The sequence below is a fragment of the Felis catus genome, chromosome X (genome assembly GCF_018350175.1).
Source record: "Felis catus isolate Fca126 chromosome X, F.catus_Fca126_mat1.0, whole genome shotgun sequence".
Classification (NCBI taxonomy): Eukaryota; Metazoa; Chordata; class Mammalia; order Carnivora; family Felidae; genus Felis; species Felis catus.
Window position 1 is genome coordinate 8,166,519 of NC_058386.1, and position 17,802 is coordinate 8,184,320.

General features: G+C 45.3%; 1 protein-coding gene across 5 annotated transcripts in view; it reads right to left on the reverse strand.

The window, feature by feature from the left end:
- Positions 1-17,802, reverse strand: part of ARHGAP6 (Rho GTPase activating protein 6) — a 532,244-nt gene that overhangs the window by 44,959 nt on the left and 469,483 nt on the right. For all 5 annotated transcript variants that reach the window (XM_045050342.1, XM_019823543.3, XM_023248925.2 and 2 more), the window contains 2 exons: positions 8,816-8,887; positions 1,825-2,081 (listed from right to left, as the gene is read on the reverse strand). In XM_045050342.1, coding sequence (XP_044906277.1) covers positions 1,825-2,081; positions 8,816-8,887 — 329 coding nt within the window. The remainder of the gene's footprint in view (positions 1-1,824; positions 2,082-8,815; positions 8,888-17,802) is intronic.

The following is a 17,802-nucleotide window of genomic DNA, read 5'->3' on the forward strand; positions in this document are numbered from 1 at the left end:
AGAGCGCCGCTTGGTTGAATCATGCTGTTTGCACATTAGACGGAGAGCAGCAAACACCTTTCGAAAAAGTTAGGAAACTACCACAACACAGGGCCAGGTAATGGCAGTCAAAATTTCGACACACAACATTTTCCAAATGGAAGACACTTCATGCCTTGGAACAAGAGAAGAATCACATGCTCGACGAATGAGGTCAAGTGAGAGGAGCCTTGGGAGTAAAAAGAAGATCGCAACTATGACTCTAGGGGGTAGAGTTTTAAAAGTGGATTCCATGGGATGGTCTTAGTGTTGTGTCCCCCCAGAAATGGCATAAAGGGCTTTATCGGGGAAGTGGTTCCGGGAGACGGCTGCAGGGGTGAGGAAATGAGAGCGGGAAGGGAGGGAGGCGGATGAGAAGCGCCACTAAGTCTACGACGAGCCCGGGGGCAGCTCGTGCCCCAGGCCCTGGGGACGACTGGGAGACCATGGAGGTCAAGCATCTCAGAGGTAACCATGCTAGGGAGCGAGTGAGCTGGGCTATTTATACCACAAGCCTCAAGAGTCATTGATTAAGGGCAACTCCCGGTAGGGGCAGGGAGGCGACGTTGACGTCTCGGCACTTGCAGCCTGTCATCTGCATGGGTGGGTGCCTCTGGCCATCAGAGAGAGCCTTTGGCGGAGATGGGGTGCTGGCGGGGGGGAGGAGGGCCGCCATGTTGGGAAGGGTGAGGGCTGAGCATAGGGGAGTAGCACGCCAGCCACATCGGTACAGCCCCCCGGCCTTCGATGAAGCACAGAGGAAGGAGTCCGCAGCCGGTGTCCCGGCAAGGCCTGGACAGAGGAGAGGGCACCGGGCAGGCCCGTTGCCGGGGCCCCAGATTCCCCGAAAGTTCCAACGTGGAGCTCAGGTGTTACTGCCACCCAACATGCAATCCGAGAGACAGTGATAAAGCTGGAAGAACGACAATGGTGTCATTGCCTCATCTGTAAACGTAGCTGGAGCCTTGAGAACAGCAGAGGCCCAGGCACCCCCTTGATCTTGGAGAGGTCTCGAACGTGGATTTTAAGTGGGGAGTGTTGGGGCTTTTACCGAGGGCAGCAGTGAGTGGCTGGGGGTGGTGCACGTTTGGGGTCTCCAGGCAAGAGGAAAAGGGGAGACCTCCCGGTGACCGGTGACCGAGGGAATTCTAGAGACGCTTATCAACGGACCCAGGCAATCACCAACCGGTTGGCCTGGACACTCAGCTTCCCTGGATCGAAACATGAAGTTTGAAGCCCCAAACAACAGCACAGTGCCTAGAACACAGCTGCCAATTAATAAATGGCACCCCGTTGTTACAGTACTAATTTGAGAGGACATATGTTCTCTCTCTCTCTCTCTCTCTATCTATATACCTATAGTGAAAAAAGTTCCATTGATGAAACAAAATCTCATTGTTTCTGAAGACTGGTAGCCAAGCCACTGGGCCAAGTGGGTTCTTGGACTAGAGACCGAGAGAGTAACCAGAACACCTGGCCCTGCCCCCAAGCCCCACAGTCTCAAGGGCAAGTCCGGTAGTACAGCAGCAGATCACACTAGAGCACGGTCAACAGTGACACTGTGGAATGTTCAGGATCTCATGGGGCACATGGGTAACCAAGGAGGGGCCCCCCACAGCTCCGAGAGGGGTCAGGAAAAGGCTCCGAGGGTGCGCCCAGTGCCCTACGGCCAGAGCAAATTGTCCCCGAGTGGGGCCGTTGACAGATACCTGGACTACATTTCCAGTTTTCACATGAGCAAAGACTCCAAGAATAACGCTCTGGTTGTTTCAGCAGTGGTGTCAGAGAAAGCACCGGCCAACTCACCCTCCTCCTGGCCCGAGGAGCCGGTTCTGGGGTGTTCGGGGACGTTGACTCATTTGGTGTTTCCGAGGTGGAGCTGAGAGATGAGTTACTGCTTGAGAGTTCTTTGTTTTGTCTTTTATTTCCAAATGGGAGGAGGGAAGCCACGAAATCGGACGCGTCCTTTTGTTCGTCCCTCTGTGAGTCCTGCTTGAGTTTATAGGCCCGGTCATTTGCAATGACTTGGGATAAGGGCATTCCAAATGCCTGTGGGATGAATTCTGGAACCAAAAAACAAACATTCACTTTCAGCCATGACCGGACCAGGGAAGGCCCTCACTCGTGTTTTAGACCTAAGAGCAGACATATTCGAATGCCTGTTTCTCGAAGAAACTGATTCATCAATCAAAATACAGAGGTGGCTTTTGTATTTATCAGAGTGGCCAACATTTCTATTTCTATCAAGCAGGCCAGTATGGTTTTAGAAATCTAGGCCTCTGGTCTTCCCCACCCCCCCCCACGGCTGACATATCTCAAGTAAAGGCAAAAACTTTGGGGCGCCTGGGTGGCTCAGTCGGTTAAGCGTCCGACTTCAGCTCAGGTCACGACCTCATGGTTTGTGGGTTCGAGCCCCCCGTCAGGCTCCGTGCTGACAGCTCGGAGCCTGGGGCCTGCTTCGGATTCTGTGTCTCCCTCTCTCTCTGCCCCTTCCCCGCTCGTGCCAAAAATAAATAAACATTAAAAAAAATTTAAAGGACCAGACCTTTTGTTAGCCTTACACTCCCCATCTTCGATTTATGGGTCTCCAGAGCCCCCGGAACTTACAAGGCATGAAAAGGCTGCATGTATCCATTTATTCAGCAGGGAGTGTAAGGCTAACAAAAGGTCTGGTCCTTGCTCTTGAAGGATTCAGAGTCGGGGAGGGGGTCAGATATGTAAATAGCTACAGAGGTGTGTCTGCCACGTGCTATAAAGCAGAGATGCACGGGAGCAAAGACTGAAGTTCAGTTAAGCGGATCCACTTTGAGGTTCCCCGTAAACGAGCCAGTATGCGAAATGAGAACCCGAGAGGGGGCGGAACAGCTCGGGAGCAAGTCTTCTCTCTTCCCTTTGTGTTCCTCGTCCCCACATTCTGCCTCCAGTTGCTGGCTGGGGCTGTCACTCTTATGATCTATGCTCCAGCCTTTCTGCTGGCCACACGCACAAGTGGGCTCTCATCGCTAACTGACCAGTGAAGGGCCCAGGATACAACGTGTTAAATCCTCTCGTAAGGACAATTTGGGGGGAAGGAGCATAATGCAGAGATCTACGGCTTTATTTGGAGATGTACACACGGTTGTTTTCTGGATCACGGTAGTAAATCCATATGTATACGTGTCTGTTGTAAGCACACTAATCCTTAGGGCCGGGCATTTTACTGGCAATATTTTAGATTTATGCTGAAAAGCATTAATAATTAAGTTAAATGCATTATTTCTTTTAGAGTCAAAATTACATCTCCTAGCAGCAGAATATTGGAGTCTAGGCTCTCCCTTGTTTTTATAACCCCTCCGAATAAAACCAGAATGATCAAGAGAAAACAGTTGTAAGACTTGTTTGTTCTTTGAAAGGAAAAGCTAACATTAAATCAGGTGGAAAGAGGCTTTGGAAGGTTTTCTTCCTTGATCTGTGGCCAGTGATTTTTAACATCACTGGGCTAATGACCAAGTCTACATCAAAAGCAGAAATGGGGGGTGCCTAGGTGGCTCGGTGGGCTGAACCTGGGACTCTTGACTTCGGCTCAGGTCATGATCTCACAGTTTGTGAGTTCAAGCCCCACATCGAGATCCACACTGAAAGCTCGGAGCCTGCTTGGGATTCTCTCTCTCCCTCTCTCTCTGCCTCGCCCTTGCTTGCTCTCTCTCTCTCCCTCCTTTTCGAAATAAATAAATAAATAAATAAACAAAAAAATTATCTAAGAAAAGCAGAAATGGTACTTGAGAAGCCTGCACCCTTGCTTCCATCAAAACATGAATCTGTTTTAAAGTGAAAAATCAAAACGTCACCATTTGGGGATTTTCAGAGGATGTTTGCCATTCTCCATCATTCTCAACAAACTAGGTGGCATATGATAACACACAAAAAGTTAGGCATGTTTTTGAGTGACTGATGTAGACAAGTGCAGCAAGACGCAATGCTCACTATTGATAAAAGGCCACCTCCACCAACTAGCAAAATTAGAAAGCAAAGGGGACAATACCAGACCACTGGCTGTGCACGCCAGGATTTATCGCATAAATCAGCGCTGTCTTGTGTATGGGAATAATCAAATCGTCTTACTTCAAAACAACCGGGGAGGGGCGCCCGGGTGTCTCAGTTGGTCAAGTGGCCGACTTAGGCTCAGGTCAGGATCTCACAGCTTGTGAGTTCGAGCTCCGCATGGGGCTCTCTGCTGTCGGCACGGAGCCTGCTTCGGATCCTCTGTCTCCTCTCTCTGCCCCTCCCCAGGTTGTTCTCTCTATCTCAAAGATGGGGCTACGGACTCCTCTCTTAGCCAGTTTTTCCACATAAGGAAAACCAACCAGACTCGTTTAGAGTTGCTGATATCCCTAGAAAAATGGTTTCCTTTGGTATCCATCGTTTTTAATGTCCAAACCTCTGTCACCCTGCTTGCAAATTGGAATAATTGAATACCAATTAAACAGATGGAATACAAGCCTCTCCATTTTTATTTCTCTTTTATTCTTACTCAAGAGCTGATCCTCTAACAGAGTTTTATTTTTCCCTAACAGGCTTTCTTTCCTGGCTGAGTTTATTTATCCTCTCAGTGACAGAGTTTTAATGTAGTCTCTGGTTTCTTGTCGTTGTCTCTTGAGAACCGTTACAAGCTTCAGAAAGGAGGCCTCTCCATGCTCTAAACTTGTGTCACAGTGTCTACAGTCCCTGGAAAATTCTAAGCAGGATTTTTGGATATTTCTGCTTCTCCAAATGTGGCTATTGTCAAATTGAGGACTCATCACAAATCTATTGAGCAAAACCTTCGTCGGGTGTAAATAAAATGTTGGGTGCACATGCTCGTCTGTGGATTCAAAACGCTTCTCTTAGGGGGGAAAACCCTAGAGACTCAGTGTTGATAGTGGCTAATACAGCTGATAATAGGTTTTTAAAACCAGATGGACATTTCCCAAGGCTCACTGTTCTGGGGCCAGGGACAGTGTGTGTCATGTTCTAATCTACAGTATGTGTTTGCTAGGAACACTGCCTTCCCTGCTGGGTTCGTTAGTAGCAACTGTGAACTTTCCCGCCCGGTGAACCTTGGCTCCCTACTGCCACTTCCGTATCTGTGCCTTCCCGCCATGTGGCAGAAACCTGCCTGTGCGAGGTTCCGCTTGCCTCCTGCTCATGGCTCTCTTCTATTGTCACTGACTTTGACTCGTGGTCAGACCCCTGATCTACCCTCACTGTTGGTGGCTTGGATGTCTACCTAAAGGGCCCATCTAATTCTCCGTCCTCACATCTCCTGACCTTCTCCTCTCCTCCTACTTTTTCCTTCCTGCCACCTTTTCCAACCACTCGCTCGGTCCCACCCTGGACCGTGTCCTCACCAGAAGTCATTCCGCCTCTAGAGTCAGGCTTCCTCCCTCCACTCGTGTCCTACTCCCATCCCAAGTTCATACGCTTTGATGGCACCTCAATGTTCTCGGCATGCAGACCAAACATTGTTCTGGGGCCCACACGGTCCCGTGCAAGGTGGCCCCTTCTTACTCTGCCCTGCGTCCACCACCACTGCCCCCACCCCGACCTCTGGTTCTCTCAGTTCTGGCAACAGCACTCAAAGACAGCGTCTCGTGCGTTCTCTTCGCGAAGTTCCACGTGGCGATAACCGATACTTGATTTTTCTACTTGGCGTGATACCAGTTCGGCACAAAGAAAGGTGCCACGCCTAAATTATCGCCAGATTTTATATCCATAAATATACGGCACAATCTGAAAATACCCTGTGGAGAGGGGACCTGCCTCGCAGACTTAGGCCACGAAAAAACCTACTCCCCCTGTGCTCTGATTAGGAACCACATTAACTGGAACAAAGTAGCTATTTTAAAATCCTTTTCCCCCAAATGATTTCTTTCTTGACACAAGAAAGAAACTTTCTGAAGTTCCGAAAGTTTAAAAAATGCTTTTGGGTTGCCAAGTAATTTAACTAAGAGAAATTAAGGACTGGGAAGCATTCTGTATGAAAATATGTTTTCCGACCCAGCATCAATCTTGAATTAGTTTCCATATGGAATTCAAAAGTCATATGGGCAGGAGGGACACAGCAGTGTCACACGATCTGCTGTGTTTCGTGTCCAGGCAATTAAATAAAATGCAGGACGTAATTCATTCTGATTGAATCAATTAATCTAGCAGCATATCCAACACTTAATGAATCACTCTTTATTGGGAGAGCAATTCGATTCTAAAAAGCTGCCCCTATTTATTTTTAGATGACCTAACCCAAGAGGTCACTTAGAGTTTCCTGTTTTCCTTCTTTTAGTCTTGGATTCAAATGATTATCATTTTCCACATGTGCAGCTGTTAGGAACCCCAATGTTAATATTCAAGTGGAAGAAAATCATGTGAACCATTACAACCATGTAAGACCTACATGCTCCCCCCTCACGCTCTGGTCCCCAGGTTGTTCAGAAAACATGCCATTTAATTAAGAGCTACTTTAAAAGAGAGAAAAAAAAACCCTCTTTTGCCATGAAGCCTAATATTTCTCCCTTTAGTTGGATGGGCGATGTGTCTTTTCTTTTTCTTTTTTTTTTTTTTTTAATATTTTTTTAAGCGTATTCATTCATTTTGAGAGAGACAGAGACAGCGCAAGTGGGGGAAGGGCAGAGAGAGAGAGAGGGAGAGAGAGAATCCCAAGCAGGCTAGCTGCCAGCGCAGAGCCCGACGTGGGGCTCGAACCCACGAAACCGTGAGATCATGACCTGAGCTGAAACCAAGAGTCTGACGCTTCACCGACTGAGCCACCTAGGCGCCCTGATGTGTCTTTGGAGCACCAGGACTTGCCTTGCTTTTCCCAGCCAGCTCCCTGGGCAACCTTATAGAACTCCGCCAAATTTTCACCGGGCCTATGTAATTCCTAAGTACGATTTGGTCTGCAAAATGTATAATGGCTCAGTACATACTGGTCAATTACTTCCCTTGGCCCTTCCTTTTCTGCTCATTCACATCCTTGCTTCCTGCTGTTCTGGAATATAAGGAAGCACACACACATCTCCCTCTGTTGAGGGAACTCTGTCGTCTCCCGCAGAAAATGCTCATTCTGCTCAGTCTAGCCTGAATGGGCACTTGTGAAGGATCACTTGAAAGTCTGCATTCTGAGTATTCAAATCCTAGTATTCATATCATCATCCTAGAATAAACCAACCTTAAAGGTACACATTCCTACTGCAAGTCTGTGTGGTCCCATTAATTCACTTTGTAAACACTGAGAATCACTCTAATCTAGTGAGGCAAAGGTCGTCCGTGGCAAGAACAGAAGAAGCAAAACCTCTAGTTTAAAAAAGCTATCCTGGTTACTAATAGCCACTGAAAAATAAGGGTAAGAACATATGAACCGATTAAAAAGAACACAACTTATCAGACTGCCCTTTGCCCTGATTATACCAGCAGCAGATTCTGCTGTGACACGATGTGCCCTGGTGAGTACGCTAGTCAATATGGACCGGAATTCGCATGTTAGAAGCCGCACATTCATGGTTTATAGAAGCCCTCCTGTCCGGTACCCTTACAGACCGGTGGAATTATACTTTCTGGGGTGGGGGTCTGGGCACTGGGCATTTTAAAGGGTGCACACAGTTTTATTCTACTGTGCGGCCAGAGGTAGGGAATCACTCATATTTTCATCTCCTTTTCTCCAGCGTGAGGTAAACATTTGAAATGTCTGGAGACATCCTGGTGGGGGGCGGTGCTACTGGCATCTAGTGGTAGGGGCCAGAGATGCCGCTGAGCGTCTCACGCAACGGACAGGACAGCCTCCATAACAAAGAATGATCCAGCCTAAAACGTCAGTAGACCCAGGTTGAGAAATCCCGCTCTAAGGGAAGTAAAACATTGATTCTCCATTCTTTACGACTTTTCAAATCTCCTTTGAGTCCAAAGAACCAAATGTCGTGACACTTTAGGCACAGTTCAAGACATGGGTGTAGAGGCTGGGATCTTTTCAAGCAGAAATTCAATCATTATAGAAAAGAACTCCGAGGTGAGACATATGGGTCTCCTCACTCAACACTCATTCATTGTGTCACATAAAATGGAAATACATTCATACGACGGCACTGTTCCGCGGTCATTTCGTATGGGCCCATACAAACAAGCCACAGAAAGTTGTACTGTGCTGATGGGGCCCAGGTGCCCGTTAGGCAGGCTCAGTGAATATTAGTTAAAAACGACCACAAATACCTCTCAAAGAGTGGCTAATGTGTCAGCTCCCTAAATGGACACAGAAGGGACACAGAACAGTATGAAGACAGTCGACAATCCCCAAAACATATAGGGCAAAACATAAGCCTGCTGTGATCTAACACAGAAATGTGGAGAATGGCCCATCTCCAGTAGCTCATGAGGATGAGACTGTTTCTTTCCAGTAGTCATGGTAGGCAAATCCAAACTTTTTCTCATTCAACTAGCCCTGCCTAACTATCTGGCCTTGCCAGACAGCTGGTTAGCGTTAGAGATGCTGTCCATGGCTACTCAACCCAGGTTCCTCTTATGCGTTGCTGATTGGCCAGCATCATAATTGGAACCATAAACTTGGCCGAGGTCACACTTTGCTCAAACCAGTTGAATTCATCAACTCAGTACAGGGCCACTCAAACACAAAAGAGTAGACCAAAACAGGCTTTAATGACATTCTGTTGTAGAAAGCCAGTTTACATAATAGAGTTGAACTGCATAAATCTATGCAATTCAAAAACCCCACCAAATTCAACCATTATGCTCCACGGAGGATGCATCCGCTGTGGTTCCTTCTGTCCTTTACCTCGGTCTTTGTTTTTCTCCTTTCCTAGTGAATCCAGTTTCTTTCTCAAAGATTTCTTTCTCTTCTGCCCATCTGCAAATATTAAAAGAATGACAAATTGTAAACACAAGCTATACGTGTGACTACATTTGAGCAAAAGCATGACTTCTTGCTTACTTCACTTATAATTTGGCATCTTAAACAGAGTAATGGCTCTGAAAACACATGAAAATCCCTGACGCGGGCAGTACGCACAGCCAGAATCTTGATGTACGCTCCTAAATTTTTGTTTCAATCATGGAAAGTACAGGAAACTTACCTCCTTCAGAATTAACTTAGTGGTGACACTTAGATATGTTTGCTATTACTATTACATGAGTCTCTTCCTATTCTTCACGTTTACGCAAACCAATGTCATCTGGAATCAAATGTCCAGGAGAGGAAAGTCAACAGTACATATTATTCTGACATTTATAAGCTGGTAGAGTGTAAGTGGATAAGGAAATGAATCTAGAGGTCCAGAGAACTCAGACAAGCTATTGCTGCACCATCTACTAACTGTGTGACTGTGGACAAGTCTCATCGTCCTCCTCTGTGAAATGGGCATTTCAGGGGGTTGCCGTGTGAACTAAATGAAACGACGCACCTAAAGGGCTTCGGGGGACCCCGACACATGTGCATAAATTCAGCTCTACTTTCTTTTTGGTGCTTGCATCGTATCCCATAGCGTAGCTGTGCCATAATTTAATTAACCATTCCCCCACCCAGGGACAGTTGGGTCATTTCTAATTTTTCACTATCATCAGTAAGGCATAATATCCTTTTAGCGTCTTGTCCTCCCAACAAATGTACTTGCACATCTGGCTCGCTCACCAAATGATAAAGATACCGCTCATATCAGTAGGCAGCTGCAGTCGGATTCCTGGGATGTCATGGCAAGAATGCATTTCGGGATTACGCAACCATCAATTTAACACGCGGGAGGTGCAAATTGGAAATCCGCACTGCCATCAAATAAGGGAAGTGTAGCCCGTGCCGTGAAGAACCTTATGTTTAAAAGGGGGATTACGAATTGTTTTCTTACAGGACACACTAAAAAGTGTAGTGCAGAGAGAGACTCAGACACTCTCCAATAACATTTAAAAGCAAGACTCTGACATCAGGAAAAGACAGCATGCACATTCTTAAAGAGAAACCAGCGTTCCTGGGATCCTCTCGGGGCTACGGATGTTCCCAACTCCTTCTCTCTGAATTTTTGGAGGCAAAAGGCATCACACAGTAGTCGACAGACACATCCGATCCGTCCTCTTTCAAAAAGCAAAGAAATATTTCAAAAATGAGTCTCCTCCCACAAGACAGAAATAGTTCCTAAGAGTCTTTACCTTTGCGGCCGTGAGATTTGTATAGGGGAAATTTAAGTAAGTCAGTTGTAATGGGGTAGAGAGCCATCAGTCTCTTTCATTACAGGTATGTTCTTATCCCCAGTGTCTACAAGATGATTAACGATATGGCCTCCCATAACTTATTATACATGTACCACAATAAACATACTAACAACCCAAGATTCAAATCCATTCTCCAAACAGGCTTTTACTTTGTAACACTTTATTCACTAGTTCACATCACCACATGTATTTGACTGTAACAAGAGTATATGTCCTTAAAAAATTCTATCATTCCTTCATATTTTATTAGTTGACCCAGAAGAATAACTAAACCAAATAGTAAAGCTTAAGAGACTTGGTTTTTATAACCAGCGGGCAGATGCTAAAATTCAAGCGAGCTGTCAAAGAACCACAAGACATATAGGATAGGGGACATTTTCTTTTAAGATAGAAGGAATTCCTTAAACTTCTTTTTAATTGGAAGATGTAAAATACGTAAAGATGTGTATAAATATAAATACACAGTTTAAATAATATTGAGGAGGCCAACTCCCACACAACCAACGGTCAAGTTCAGAGGTAGACTATTCCCTGTACCCAAGTCTCCTGTGTGCCTACCTCCCCCTCACCCAGGGTAATCATTGCTCTGATCAATCATCTAATAATAATAATAATAATAATAATAATAATAATCCAATAATCATCTGCTTTTCTTTACAGTTTTACTATCTATGTATCCATTTATAAAGAATATAGTTCCTTTTTCCTGCTTTCGACTTCACACAGATGGAATCACGCTCTAAGTATTCTTTCTTGCCTCATTTATTTCATTCATCGACATTTCTGAAATTCATCCTGTCGAGGCAGGTGGCTGTAGGTCACTCATTTTGATTCCTGTACACTGTCTTCTGGTATGAATATACCATGGTTAATTTCCCCCATTGAACTATTGATGGAGATTTGAGTTGTTTCTAGCTTGGGACTGTCGGGAACAGTGTTTTTGAAAAATTCTGTGCATGTCTTCCTATGTACATGTCCAAGAATCACTCTGTGGTCCTTTGAGTGTGGTTCTAGGACCACTGGCGTCAGTACCGCCCCCGGAAATTGGAACTTGTCGGAGCTGCAAAGTTTATGGTCCCATCCCCAAAACTAGTGACTCAGGAACTCTGGGGTGGGACCCAGCAGTGTGTGCTTTAACATACACTCCAGGGGGGTTATTCTGGTTCTCAACTGAAATCTAAGCATTGCCGGGTCAGCACGTATGCAATCTTAGGCTTTACTCCCGAACATCGAACGCTTTCCGTGTCGTTCTGCTAATTGCTATTCGCACCAGCATGAGAGTTTACAGAGTCCCACAAGGATAACACGTACTTCAAACTCCAAAATTCCAAACAATATCTTGAAGCCTCCTGATAGGAAAAAAAAATATGTCATCTTTGTGAATAGTGACCTATGATTAAAAAAATGCTTAGCTAGGGGGTACCTGTGTAGCCTTGGCTCTAGTGACATTTGGGGCCAGAGAGCTCTTGGCTGTGAGGAACTGCCCTGTGCACAGTAGGATATCTAGCAGCATCCCTGGCCTCGGTTTACTAGATGCCAGAACACCCACCCATTCCCTGTTGTGACGACCAATAATGTCTCTGGACATCGCCAAATGTCCCACGGGGGCAGAATCACTCCGGTTAAGAAGCACTGGTCTGTGTGTAACTCTACCTAGAGAGCAGCTGTGGGCTTGGACCATGTGACACATTCACATTTTCCCACTTGTCACAATGCCCAGGTTACACCCGGTGTCAGCTTCTGTTTTAGACAGAAGAATATAAAAATGTTTATAAATCGTTGAGCTTTTACGTATCAGGCTGAATAACAATTTCTTTCAGTTTCTAAAGCATGTGAGTCTGCCTATAGCTATGTTTCTACCAGATTCCTGACTACACGTAGGGGAATAAAGCAGGTTCTGTGAATAAGCAGCCTTCTATGTCTTCGTACGAAGTGTCTTGTCCTCATTTGGATCAGATGTAGAAGGACGTTCGACGGTGAACAGCCGTATGGATAGATGGTGGATGGATGAAGAGACCTCCCGGCTAGTCCACCCCTGGCCAGAGCAAGGATTCAGAAAGAAATTGTGCAAAGACAGGTTTCTCAGCAAATGGAGCTGTTCAGCAGTGGAATGAGCTCCCTCAAAAAAAAAAAAAAAGGCACCTTTCACTGTGGCCCTCCATCCCGTTTGCTCCCTCCGTCTTGCATCCCTCACTCTGGGGGAAGCCACATGATGAGTAACCCTATGCAGAGGGCCACGTGGTAGGGAACTGGTGTCTCCAGCCAGCAGCCACCTGAGTGGGCCAGACCCTGATAAGATGTTATCATTAGGGGAGATTGGCTGAGGGGCATAAGGGAACTCTGTGTTATCTTTATAACTTTTCTATAAATCTAAAATTATTCTAAAACAAAGTTGTTGCTTTTAAAATTTTTTAATGTTCATTTTTTTAAAAAATTTAAAAAATATTTACTTATTTTTGAGAAAGAGAGAGAGAAGAGAGAGGGACAGACAGAGATAGGGTATGCGCAGGGGAGGGGCAGAGAGAGAGAGAGATTGGGAGGCACAGAATCCCAAGCAGGCTCCAGGCTCTGAGCTGTCGGCACAGAGCCCGGCGCAGGGCTCGAACCCACGAACCGCGAGATCATGACCTGAGCCGAAGCCAGACACCTTGTCAAGCATGTTGTTTTTTTAAAAAGCCCTTTCTCCCACGTCCTGGGCGTATTCAGGCAAAAGGTTGAAACCTCATTTGTCAAGCATGTGAGAAGGTGGAGGCTTACGCGGCTCTCCGAAGCGCTTTGAAACATACAGACTTGGGAGCGCAACTCTATGGCAACAGGTGACTCAAGAGTCTGAGTTTCTGACCTGGCTGAAACTACTGAGATAATCTTCCTATTCAGACAGATGAGGGACTTGACCAGATTTATTTTTATGGCCCCAGTGACGTTTTCATAGGTGGCTGATTAGATTGTCTTATGATACTGCCTATTTCTCAGGTTCCCTAAATCCCTCTTCGGCGTAAGTTACCCAGACTTGGTGCTTGACGTTTGCATCCAAGAACACTGATCAGCGTATCAATCTGTTTGCTTTTTAAGTTCCCATGCCTGTTCTGATAAACCAAAATACGGTTTTTAAACTGTATGTATGAATGTGGAGAAGGCGAACTATACAATCTGTGCATGTCTTATAAAAATGTTTGCTAAAACTATATCCTTCACTAAAACTCAAATTCATCCTTTGGTCTCATCCTTCCCCTTTTGAGGGCTCTCAAGCCACAGACCTCCCAACACTAAGGCAAGAGAAAGACTAAACCAGATACTTTATTTCCAGTTTGGCACAGGAGGCCTGTCAAAGAAGTTGTAATACTATTAACAGCCCCAGGGGCGCCCGGGTGGTTCAGTCGGCTAAGCGTCCGACTTCAGCTCAGGTCACGATCTCGCAGTTCGTGGGTTTGAGCCCCGCATCGGGCTCTGTGCTGACAGCTCAGAGCCTGGAGCCTGCTTGGGATCCTGTGTCTCCCTCTCTCTCTGCCCCTCCCCCGCTCATACTCTGTCTCTCTCTGCCTCAAAAATAAACATTAAAATTTTTAAAAAAAAAATATTAATAGCCCCTGGCACTTGAGGGCCATTCATCGAGCCCACACTCTGTGTCTAGTGCTTTCCAATGGTTAATGTCAGCGGTGTAAGTTCCTTTCGTAAGTGAACGCGGAAAACACAGTGGAACTGATGAGAGCTGGGCCACCAGAACCCCAAAATCACACCCCGGGAAAAGTCAGCTGGGCATTGGAGACAGTCCCTGCCATTGCTCAGTAACGATGCTCATTAGAATGGATTCAAAATAGCCCCTGCTACTTTGAGTTGCCATTCAAAGTCCATCCTGAGAAATGGAAGGGAGGGCAGCCCTGGCAAAAGGGGGTGGGGGGAGTAGTTAGCAGGAAAGCGGCAACTTCTGCCTCTCGGCAGGAAACGTGGCAGCAAGTCCAGGACAGGGGACCCAATGGGACCAGTGCAATGCTCCATCCAGTCTGAGAGCTGAACTAGGCTTAGCCCCAGAGGATTAGGAAAAGAGCCAAAGCAGCAATCTGGCCTCTGTTTGCAAACAAGTGCTCTCTGTCCAGGGATGTTGCACCACAGAACGTGACGAATCTCCTTGGCTTCAGACTTTATTTACACTCTAACGGTTATCTGTTTAAATGGCATCTTCCCCCCAGAAACTGGTCTCATCCCCCACACTCTGACCCGTCCCTGCTCTGTCCACCCCTCCATCCGACGCTGACGAAGCACACGTTATAGGCGAGACCGAGCTAGGCACTATGACCCCAGGTGAATGAACGCCATCTCTGCCTTTGAGAAACTCAGAGTTCAGTGCCAAAGACAGACACATGGTAACTTCATGAAAGGAAAATGAAGAAAAGCCGCGGTGGGGGCATTTAGCAGGCGAGAGGTCCGAAGCGAGAAGGCAGTCTCCAGCGCTTCGGAAGGCTAATGTTGGCTTGCGTTCAGTCTTAAAGGACGAAGCGACGCTTCGCAGGGGCCTTTGAATTGTGGTGGGGGTTTCCTCCCAACAGATCACATGGTGACTGTTTAGTCTAGGAGATCCTTTCTCATCATACACCTGCCAATGTTTTATTCCTAGTAATCCAACCCGTTACCAAGCAAAAATTCTGTTGGTGAGAAAGGATGAGAAAATTGCTAATTCAGGAGTGAAATGACAGTATCTTAGGTGGGAACTAGGGCTTAAGAGAGTGACAAATAAGAATCTGGAAGAAAACAATCTACATAGAAAAAGCGGAAAACAGTGCACTCAAGCCCAAACTGGTCCCACTGTTCAGTCAGCTTCGGATCTCACTACATATATATTTTTTCATGTTATTTTCAAGAAACCTTCCATTCTATAGCCTCTCAGTAATTTGATCAAACCTATAGGTTCTTCCATTGACCTTGATGGAACGAGGAGGCAGGCAGAAACAGGGCGATTGAGTCATCTTGCTTGGTATAAGATTTTCTTCAGATCTGCTTCCAAAGTGTCTATTTCTCAGGGAAGAAAATATTTATGGCATTCTTAAGCAATACAGATGCCTCTCCTTGGGGCCAAGGCTCCCCCAAGTACTTGTGAAATGTACCAGTCCTCACAGTTTACATGTGGAAGTGGTGGTGAAATGATCAAAGCTGCGGTCAGAAAATGAGAACATTCTGTGAATCTCTCACTGTTGTGAAGGGAGGCAGCTCTTGGGGGTCACCACGCTTCCAGGTAAATGCTAAGAGACCTTTTCCATTTCATGTCAATTATTTTGGCAATGTAATAAGCGGTCGTGATCAAATGATGCCCCGGAAGGATCTTTTACTTGCTGTCATTTTTTCCATATTCACATGTTACGAGTAAAGAAAAAAAAAAAGCTATAAGCTCATGTTCCAAAGGGGCAGCCTGGGCAGTGACTTTTCCTCAGCTAGGAGCTGGTCTGTCTCTCCTGGCATCTGAACTTGCATGTCTTATCACACATTCCTTAAATCAAAAACAATGTTTTTAACTTAGCCTAGGTAGGCATTATATTCGCAGAGACAGAAGTTTCCAAATATCAGAGCAAGAAAACTGGCTCTTGGCAAGTCTTTTCCTTGAGCCATATTTCTTTCCTTGGAGCATAAGGGAAAGAAAGCAGGCAGGACAACAAAAAGACAGAAGTCGCTTATCCCGAAGAAATACCCTGGATTGTTAAGGAAATTAAACTCCAAATTACAGAAGTTTCGTCATCAGTCGATTGAAAGCGAGAGCCTGTAGTTTGAGTTGAAAAGGTAGAGTCAGACAAGGGTATCGACGCACGGTATGATTTTTGACCTGTGTAAGAGTCCGTTATTATTTACTTTCTTTTCGCAGATATTGTTTTATAGTGAACAAGAAGGGAATCAAATGTCTTTACCTCTTTGGTTAGATTTATTCCTAGGTGTTTTATGGTTTTTGGTGGGAATCAAATATCTTTAAACCATAAACTTGAAGCCTTGGGAACTCTTCCAAATCTCTGCCAGTAGCTCTCTGAAAACAGCTCTTACAGATTCAATAACTGGATAAATGATAGAATTAGATGAAAACTATTAGGCTCTTCATCCTTTCCTTTTCCATCCTTGCTTTTGATTATTCTTGGAGCCATACGAAACAATTCTTTACGATATGGAAACGGTATCTGAAACATGATGAGATACTATGATTGAATCTTAAATCCATTCCCTCCAAGTTCTCAAATACTTCCTGAGCCACAGGTCTATGCAAAGGGCCGTGCTAGATACTAAAGCAAATAAATGTGTCTAGGCTTCCTCCCTTGCAACCTGGGATGAGTACTCACCCCAGGGTCACGAAAGGAATCTGAGGTTAAGCCAATTCTGGTGATTTCTTTCTGTCTGCCAGTATGGACTGGGGCACCGGCAGATGCTGCAGTTCTGGGGATGAAGAACGGAGGAAAGTCCACTGGGAAGCAGCAGGGAAAATACTTCTCTATTATGGACAAGATACCTGATGAGGAGTCTCTGCTTCTTCACGCTGCCAGACAGGAAGTGACGCTGGTGGCTGCTGTAGTCATTTTGCGACAAGGGAGGCCAGCCAAAGAAGAAAGCGACCCACTGCTTACGGTCGAGGAGAAATGCACGAGTACCGGGACTAGCCTACCCGTGGGCTCCTTATAAAGTCATACAATCAATCTCTTTATGATTTAAGCCACTTTGGGTTTGGTGTCCCTAATTTACAGCCAAAGCATCTTAGCAGTGGACAATCCAAAACTCTGCTGTGGGATGTGTTTTTCAACTTCTGTTTGCACTATCCCCGTCCTGTAATGCCAGGTATCCCTAAGAGAGACATCCTTGAAAGGTTTGAATTTGTGTGTGTTGGGTGGGATCGAAGATAAAGAGGCTAAGAGGAAGGAGATCAGATTACAAGGATCCCTCAATCTGTAAATAAGTCTGGTCCTTAAAGAGAAATATTGCTAAATTCTCGGTTATCAAAGCAGAGAGCAGTAACAAAGCTAATAACCAACCCATACTGGAGATTGACTTATTATTGAAGTCGCCCATTTAATGTGTAACCTACATTCCTATAAACTGCGTGATGGCACCAGTTATTTAAGCAACTCAGAAAAACACTAACTTTTCTTTCTTGTTCAGCGCCACCAAGAGAATCGGTTACCCACTTTGAAAAACTATCTGATCGATTTAATATAACGTAAACATTTAAATACAGTTATCTACATTTACATTTAAAATAACAATATAATATAAACACTTTAAATTAATATAAACACGTAAAACATCTGAGAGTTACAAAAAGCCACATTGTTAAAAAAACACTCTTATTGCAAAATAAGGTTAAGAGAGTGAAGAAATTGAAACAAACAGAATAGTATACTTGATCAGTGGCAAAGATAATAACTATAAATTACTATATGCAATTAATATGACTGTCTTAAAACAGAGGTCAAGAAGCCTTTTCTGTAAAGGTGGAGATAGTGAATATCTTCAGCGTTGGGGGCCATATGGTCTCTGCTAAAAGCAACCTTGGACCATATAGCAACAAACCAGTGTGCTTGTGTTTTAAGAACACTTTAT